The 9,910-nt window shown below is 28.9% G+C and overlaps 1 protein-coding gene across 1 annotated transcript; it reads left to right on the top strand.

The window, feature by feature from the left end:
• Positions 1 to 310: 310 nt before the first annotated feature.
• Positions 311 to 4,921, top strand: LOC139846677 (protein PLASTID TRANSCRIPTIONALLY ACTIVE 10). The gene is made up of 12 exons (XM_071836163.1): positions 311 to 1,062; positions 1,181 to 1,240; positions 1,391 to 1,420; positions 1,587 to 1,660; positions 2,169 to 2,250; positions 2,348 to 2,421; positions 2,875 to 2,941; positions 3,120 to 3,212; positions 3,402 to 3,578; positions 3,654 to 3,704; positions 3,972 to 4,126; positions 4,396 to 4,921. Exons 1-12 carry the CDS (start codon positions 340 to 342, stop codon positions 4,784 to 4,786), a joined length of 1,977 nt encoding a protein of 658 aa, XP_071692264.1. The 5' UTR covers positions 311 to 339; the 3' UTR covers positions 4,787 to 4,921.
• Positions 4,922 to 9,910: the final 4,989 nt, after the last annotated feature.

The raw sequence follows: 9,910 nt of genomic DNA, 5'->3' as shown, positions 1-9,910 counted from the left end.
TCGAGTCATTGAGTTCATCAAAGATTATTATTAAATTAATTTATAGTTGGATATTGGATATTATGAAATGGTATGCATGTCTGTCAATTTTCGATGTAAAGAAAGTTTGTCTTTTAAAAACGAATGCAATATTTGTAAAATGTATCATATAGAGGTCAAATAACTCGCAATGTAATCAACTATTGTGAATCATTTATAATGTATATGAACGGGTCCTTTCAGAACTCCCCCAGAACCGATTTCTGCAACCTTGCTCATAAGTCTATACTGTACAACACAACACTACATAAAACCTCAAAAGCAAACTTTATCCACACTGAAACAGAAACCAACTGAAAAATGCAAACCCTCTTAAACCCTTACCCAATCTCATTCCTTCCCCCCAAAATCATCATAAACCCTAATAAACTTCACAAACCTCGTCACCTAACTCCAAACCTAATCACCACCACCAACTTCACCACCAATGCGTTCTCCGCCGACGAATTCCCCGTCGACGAAGAATTCATCCAGAAATTCGGTCCAAAAGACGTCGAAACCGAAGACGAAGCTCGCCGTCGCAACTGGATCGACGGCGGTTGGGCGCCGTGGGAAGAAATCCTCACTCCAGAAGGCGATTTCGCGCGAAAATCATTGAACGAAGGTGAAGAAGTACAATTGGAAAACCCTGAAACAATTGAAGCGTTTAAAATGTTAAGACCTAGTTACAGGAAGAAGAAAATGGAAGAATTAGGGTTAACAGAGGACGAATTTTATGCCAAACAGTTTGAAATTAAAGGCGAGATTCCGCCGCCGTTGACGACTACGTGGGCTGGCCCGATGGTGGTGCGACACGTGCCGCCTCGTGATTGGCCGCCGAGAGGGTGGGAAGTTGATAGGAAGGAGCTGGAGTTTATTAGGGAAGCTCATAAGTTAGAATTTAGAGTTGGTGTTGATCAAGTGATGAATGAAGCTAAAAGTGATGTTGATGGATTGTGTTTGGATAGATATAAGGTGTTTTTGAAACAGTATAATGAATGGGTTGATGCTAATAGAGATAGACTAGAGCAAGAATCTTATAAGGTTTATTAGAATTATTATAATGTCATTGATTTTCGTACTTTTATTTAATTTTTTAGAACATTATGCTTCAAAAATTGCGAAAAGGTAGATACTAATGGTATTCATAATGTTTATGCAGTATGATCAAGATTATTTTCCTGGTAGGAGAAAGAGAGGGAAAGATTATAAAGAAGGAATGGTAAGATTACATATTTGTTCATATGTGCATTTTGTATTTATTTAATTACATTTTTCATTTAATATAATATAAATATATTTTTCCAGTTTTGATTTGAATACTCAATGCATATGGATGATTTTCTACTGATTTTACCTTTTATATCTGCAGTATGAACTACCATTTTACTACCCAGGACAAGTAAGTTTTGTTGCTCTGCAAACTTTGAATTTCAAATATCCGATAGAAATTGTGTGTCTTATTAGTTCAAAATGTGACTTATGTTACACCCACACGAGTATAATATTTCATGTTATAGGTATGATTTTTGGCAAGAAAAGAATTTTATTTGCTGTATATTGTGTAGATTTGTGTTGGTAAAGTGACTACTTTGCATCTTTATCAAGGAGCTTTTGTTGACATTGGGGGTGTACATGACGGGTAAGCGTATTATTGGCTCACGCTTTTTAATGCCTATAGTTGTTCTCAATGCAATCCCTTTCAAACATGTTGATTGTTTGGATATACATTGTTTGCTTGTGTATTACCTAGAGGTGGCAATCTTGACCTATATACGAACTAATGTGTCAATTTAGCGATGTTCCAACTTCCAACGAGCTAAACAAGTAAATTGAAAAGGTTAGATGAAAAGGTAATAAGTCAAATGGATCAAACAGGTTGAAAGTTGTCCAAAACATAATCATAGTGCATAAAACCTGCTTGATTATATTAGTATTTTTTAAAATCATATGACTTCTGTAATGTGACCCGATACTTATCTTTAGAGAAGTTAACATTTTTTGACAAAAAAGTGGTTAAGGTCAACCAAACTCGTGCACAAAGTTGTCATTTTGACGTGTTACACAACCCGTCAAGTTTCGCCAGCTCTAGTATTACCATGTGAGGCAGCATCTCAAATATTTAATTATGTGCTGCATGGGCATCGCAGGTGGGTTCCGATTAAACGTAATGATTGGTTTTGGATTCGACATCATATAAAAGTTAGTATGCATGTCATTGTTGAAATTCTGGTGAGTTACAACTCTTCAAAATGCTTATGATTTACATTTCCCCATTGCTTGTGAAATGCTGCTATCCTTTACATTATGTTGATTATATTTTCATTAGGCAAAGCGAGATCCTTACCGTTACCGATTCCCTATCGAGATGCGTTTTGTTGATCCTAATATCGACCACCTTATGTAAGTAGACTTATTTTCCTAATTATATTCTACATAAATTGTTAATCAGCTAAAAACTAGTGGCTTGATGAGTGATTGATTCGATTTAGGGGTATTTTTGGTGTCTAACATACTAATAAGTTTGTCAATTTAAAGGGAAACAGGGCAGATGGTCAGATACTGGTTAAAGCCATCTAAAGTACCATTTTAATGCAAAAAGTACCATTTTTTCTCATTTAAAAAGAAATTATATCAGAAATATTTACAATTTATGTCATCATTTTCAACATTTCAATATTTTATAAAATAATCTAAATTTATTTCATAAATATGTTCTGTGTTGGCCTGACCTGACTCATTTCTATGTGTACAAAACGATTTGACGTGTGAATTGACTTGCCCATTTATCACAACTCCTGAAACTATAGTAAATGTTTTGTCCATGACATCGTTCTTTTGTCTTTTTGTCTGCAGTTTTAAAAGATTTGACTATCCACCAATATTCTATCGTGAGGAAGATACTAATATGGATGAGTTGCGTGTAAGTATTAGTGTTTCCTAGAAAATGATATAATAATCTTCTTCTACATCCTCAGTCTTTATGTATCCTAATTGTTTGTAATATATAATGTCTATGGTTTGGAATTTTAAAAACATATATATGATAAACAAGTTGTGTTCGTTGTTTTAATACTCTTAATTAATACTCCTTGTACCAGCGTGATTCTCGAAGGCCACCAATCTCGAAGGACGATCCAGGAATTAAGGTGGAGGAGGAACCTTTGATATGTAATCACCCTTATGTTAATACGGTATTCTCTCTTCTTATTGCTATAGATTTTTTTGTTCTGGTCTCATACAAATAAGTATAACAACAATAATCAATAATTGATTAGTCTTTAAAACCTTTGTGGTAGTTATTAGTTATTATTACATGCAATCTAGATTCAAGATTGTCTTTACCCAAACCTTTTGATGATTAAAGTGCCAATCTTTTGCAGTTATGGCAAATACATGTTGCTGAACAATTGATTATGGATGATATGGAGATTAACCCTGACAAATATGAGGGTAAAAAGCTGTCAGAGTTAGCCGATGAAGAGGAATTTGATGAAGAAAACAGTGTTCAATATACCCAAGATTATTACAAGGAAAGTCTACTACCCAAAAGAATTGTCGTGAGTACCCTTAACTTGATCACCGTTTTATATTGTAAATTATCATTAACTGACTTATTTATTAATATGCATTAGAACGTGAGTGTAAAAGATCTTGACCTGGAAGCCGCATTTGCAGAGCGCGAGGTGCGTAACAATTTCTCTATATGAATTGGTTGTCACGATTGTTTTAAAATGTTGTTTTGATTTTTGGTTTTTGCATTGATTAGAAGTTGATATCACAATTATCAGTTTTTAATGGTTAATATCATGTTTCTAATGTTATGTTATTTTAAATGCTATGTTCTATTAACTGTTCATTTATAGCTGATTATCAGTATCACAGTCTTTTCAAATAGCACATCCAAAACCCTTCATCATATTAATCTGAATCTAACATATATATTTGCACAGCATCATAATGCATTGAAACGACAAGTAATGGAAAAAGGCGAAGCTACTTACAAAATAGATAAGTTGAGGCGAAATCATGAAATGGATGAATACGACTTGGTTCACTGGCGCCGGTCCGTCGAGGAAAGAGAAGCTTTACTCAGAGATATAAGCTGGTATTTGCACTTTGTTTTGGGCGAAAAAACTTAATAACATCAAACAGATCCGAAAATTAACTTCTATGTAATGTTAATCTTCGGATCTGAAGATTTTGTCAGAGATATAAGCTGGTATTTGCACTTGATACTTTTCAAAACGAGGAAATTTTTATTATTTTTGGGCAAATTGCATATATTCAAAATATGTAGTTTCAGTAAATTTATGTATCCAAAATTAACATATATGTGATGTTATAATGTATACCTTTTTGTTAAATTTGTGGCAGTCGTAGAGCGGTTGGTTTGCCTTTGGATGAGCCAGGAAAGTACCATGATCCGACCACCGTTGCAAAAGACAAATACGACCCTGAAAACCCGTTGTATAGATATGATTATTGGGGAGAGCCAAAGAGTTCAGAAAAGACGAAACAGAACCGATTAAGAGATTTTCATAACAAAGGAATTATAGGAAGGGGAATGGTGTGGTACGAATCGTCGTATGAAGAAGCAATGACTGCTCAGGATGAATCTCGAGCCAAGGAAACAACACAAACAGAACGTGAAGAACAAGATGAAGATGATGAGGTGGACGACATTATTTATGAAATCGTTTCAGAGCCGCAACCGGAAGTGAACGGGGTTCAAACTAATGTGTTTTCGGATGAATACTACGATTAAGTATTTGGTATTGTTGTATTTTATTTATATATAGATGAAGGCATTTCTGCAACAATTTAGGGTGTCACCATGCTGAGTAATTTTGACTGTAATGCGGATTTAGATAGTTATTATTAATAGAATTGTAATTTATAATTATAGTTAATCATGACTTTGTCGATTAATTCATAGAGTCTGAACTCACAACCACTCAGATTAAAACCGGGTGAAGCCCTCTCTATTTAGATGGTCACTTCAGTGTTTGCATCTAATTAACAAGTAATCGTGCATGCGGCTTTTACTAATTTCCGTGCATAAATGACTAAGTTTAGTTGATTGTGGTGTATATTTGTGTTGTTAATAATGTAGTGTTTATATATGTTATCAATCAACTGAAGCGTGCAGTCTGGAATGTTTTTGGAATGAATATATAGGTCTCGACCGAGATTTCAATCATGTCTAAATGGTATATAGTTGGTTTCAAAAAGACATTTGGATTACTTTTCATTAATATTACTCCTTTTTAGTTGCAGTTGGGGTGTAAACGAGTCGAGCTAAACTTATATTCTGAGTCATACTTGATACTTGTACCTTATGTTTAAAACTCAAGTTCAACGTACTTATTTATAATTTAATCCGTTTCAAATCTATTGTTCATTAAATTTTTTTGATATTATAAATTAGTTATCCATTTTTATAAATGGATAAAAAAATGTGATAATGTTAATTTGTGCTCATATTTTGTACATGTAAAACAAAAAATAAGTAAAAAGTTAGGGTACATGTGACAGTTATCTTTTTCTTAATCTGTGTGATAAAGTCTCGATATATAAGCAAGCTCATCTTAAATTCAACAAACAAAAAAGATGATATTTGTTTCGAGACAAATGAAGTAATATAAATGAAAGGTTTGTTTGAATTTACGAGTTTATTTGAGTCCGTTACACTGTATTCTCGAGTTTTTTTTTTTATAACAGAAAGGAAAGGAAATTGACAGATTAAAAAATAACAATGATTCTCGAGTTTTTATTTTAAGTGGAAAGGAGAAGAGAGTAGAGGATTAGAAATGATAGTATAGTTCTATTTGGACGGATTATGGAGGATAGTAAAACACTCTCATCCCCTTTCTTTTCCACTCATTTTCGCTGAAAAATAAACTCGAGAATACAGTGTTAAAGAAATTCGAAGTGGTTTCTAAACTATATGTACATACACACGTTGTTTGACCTTGACTCAAATACGGAGTAAAAGTTTCTACAAGTCAAAAACTCAAGTTGCTTACGAAGTGACTGACATGGGACCACAATAGGAGTTTCCCACCACCCGATCATATTCATTCTATGTGTCAAGGACGTACTGTGACGACCCGGAAATTTCCGACCAAATTTAAACTTAATCCTTATATGATTTCGACACAATAAGCAAAGTCTGTAATATTGAAATCTCAAAAACTTTGAATTGTGTCCATGTATTCAATTACCCTTTGACTATTTCCGATGATTCACGAACAATTGTTTGTAAATAAATATGTATATATAAATGTAAGTAGATATAATAAATTGCAAATTATAAAATATGATTTAAACATTAGAATTAGTTATGTAAAATAAGATATAGAATAATTGAGTGATATATATATATATATATATATATATATATATATATATATATATATATATATATATATATGTGTGTGTGTGTGTGTGTGTGTGTGTGTGTGTGTGTGTGTGTGTGTGTGAATTCAATACATAAGTAATATTATTTATAAATATTAAATATTAAAATTATTATAAAATTGTAACATTAATATAGTAAAAGTAATTACAAGTTAAAATATGATTGTTATACATACTTTCAGTATTATTACTAATATTAATAGTAATAATAATAATAATAGTATCAATATTATTAAAAGATATAGATATGATACGCATAACTTGTTATATTAATATTCTTATTACTATCAATACTAATATTATTAATATCATTACCATTATCACTGAGATTATTAAAATCATTATAAGTATTATGATTTTTATACAATTATTATTATCATGAATGTTAATATCATCAATACTGTTAACATTATTATAAAAATCATTATTCTTGTGAATTATATTATTATTAAATATCATTAAAATTGATATCATCCTTATTATTAGTGTTATTTTGATTAGTAACATTATTATTATTATTACTATTTATTACTATAAACTTTTATTATCATTATTCTTATTATTATCATTATCCTTATTACTATTAGCATATTATTATTATTATCTTTAGTGATATTATTGATTATAAAAATTATTATTATTATTATTATTATTATTATCATTATTATCATTATTATTCAGTATTACTTTTATAATAATTATTATTATTTAGAATTATTATTAATATTATTTAATTATATATAAAAACCGTATATACATAGATTTGGAATCAAAATTTGTTTCCTGTAATTGTCACACTATTTTTGATATTCAGAATTCGTACCAATCATCAATTTAATCAACAGAAAACTCCAAGAATCTGTTAGACGTCGAGCTCATACGTTATTATTTTTTATTTCCTATCAATTATCCCGTCGTCTATTAAACTATATGATAAACGAATTACTCAAGGAATTAAAATAACACACTCAGTTCTTTTTATGATCATTATCAATTAAAAACACTTACAACCATTTTCAGATTGAAATTATCAAAGAAAAAAAATCAATAAACCGTCGGTCCTCTGTCTTTGTATCATTTCATCAAAATCTTGAATTTGAATTCCATTACAAAAAGTAATAATGTAGTTTTGTTAGGAATTGTCTACTTAAACTTTCTCCCAAATATCAAATTCCAATTTTTTATATCAAGCCCGAATTTCGGAGTCAAAGTTCTTGAAAGAAAAAGTCAAACTGTGTTCTTCATTTAAATTCGAATTCTGAGCTTTGTTTCTGGATAAATTGAGAATTCATAAAGTTTATAGGTATGAATTAAAACCTTTTTCATGTTATAAATTTAAGCTAAAACAATCTAGAATCCATAATCAACAATTAAGTTTTTGTTTGTTCTTCGAAGGCTTTCAGCGAATGTTTCTGTTTTAATTTCTTTCTTTCTTTTCCATAAATCATACACTCCCAATCAGTGATTTCAATTTTTTTCTAGCAATTCTTAATCATGATTGGTAATGCGTATTAAAATACAATTACCTCTGATCAAATAATAAATGAAGAGGAGATGAAAAGGGGATAATAAATAATACGGGGTTATATTTATTTCTTTGGGAATAAATTCAGAAAAACAGATATGGCGGAGTGGTCTGGGGTGTTTCGGGTGAGTGAGTGGTCTTGGGTTCGATTCCTGCTTGGTGCATTTTTTTAAAAGGGGGCTTCTAAGGTAGTATACTTTTATTATTTTTGTTATTATTATTATTATTATTATTATTATTATTATTATTATTATTATTATTATTATTATTATTATTATTATTATTATTATTAATAGTTATTATTAGAGTTAAGTTCATTATTATTAATATCATTAGTAGGATTTATGGATTCTTATAAACATATGTATTATTATTAATATTATTATCATTATTATTATTAATATTATTATCGTCATACTATTATCACTATGATTATTGGTAAAATTATGATTTTAAGTATTATTATGATTATAGATACAAGTAAGAATATTATTATTATTATTATTATTATTATTATTATTACTAGTAGTTGTATTATTATTATTATTATTATTATTATTATTATTATTATGATTAGGATTACTATTATTATTATCATTATGAAAATAACTCAAGTTAATAACATTTTCATTAATATTAGTATTAGTATAGCTTTTGTAACTACTAGTATTATTATTATTATTATTAAACAAAAGTATCATTATTAACAATATCATTATTATTATTAATATTATCATTTTTTAAAGTTATTATTATTATTATTATTAGTAAATCATTAATATCAAAACTATCATTTTTAAACAAATAAATATTTTTACATAAAACATACTTAATACATATACCACAACTATATCAATATTCCATATAACTATATATAAATCATATTAACATTAATTATATACAACAAATTAGGTATATTATTTTTATATAATCCTAAACATATATATATATATATATATATATATATATATATATATATATATATATATATATATATATATATATATATATATATATATATATATATATATATATATATATATAACTATATTAATCACTTTAAATACATATACAAGATAAATACATAAAACATATAATTTAAGATATAACATAAAGTATATGTTTTTAAATGAAATCTAGTATAAATCTTATATAACTATAATATATATATATATATATATATATATATATATATATATATATATATATATATATATATATATATATATATATATATATATATATATATATATATATATATATATATATAATATACATTAATAAATGAAATTATGATATTTCTATCATATGTGTTAATAGAAATGCAATTAATATAGGTTCGTGAATCCGAGGCCAACCCTGCATTTGTTCAATATAGTCATATGTATTTTTACTACAAAATACATTAGGTGAGTTTCATTACTCCCTTTTTAAATGCTTTTGCAATATATATTTTTGGGACTGAGAATACATGCGCTTTTATAAATGTTTTACGAAATAGACGCAAGTAATCGAAACCACATTATATGGTTGAATGATCGAAGCCGAATATGCCCCTTTTTAGCTTGGTAGCCTAAGAATTTGGGAACAGACCCCCAAATTGATGCGAATCCTAAAGATAGATCTATTGGGACCAACAAGTCCCATTCTGGAATTTGGAATGCTTTAGTACTTCGATTTTATCATGTCCGATGGGTGTCCCGGAATGATGGGGATATTCTATATGCATCTTGTTAATGTCGGTTACCAGGTGTTCAATCCATATAAATGATATTTTTGTCTCTATGCATGGGACGTATATTAATGAGAACTGAAAATGAAAATCTTGTGGTCTAAATCTTGTGGTCTATTAAAATGATGGAAATGATTATTTATGTTAAACTAATGAACTCACCAACCTTTTGGTTGATACTTGAAAGCATGTTTATTCTCAGGTATGAAAGA

Source organism: Rutidosis leptorrhynchoides, chromosome 5, assembly GCF_046630445.1.
Source record: "Rutidosis leptorrhynchoides isolate AG116_Rl617_1_P2 chromosome 5, CSIRO_AGI_Rlap_v1, whole genome shotgun sequence".
Classification (NCBI taxonomy): Eukaryota; Viridiplantae; Streptophyta; class Magnoliopsida; order Asterales; family Asteraceae; genus Rutidosis; species Rutidosis leptorrhynchoides.
This window is presented reverse-complemented; position numbering and strand designations above follow the sequence as displayed.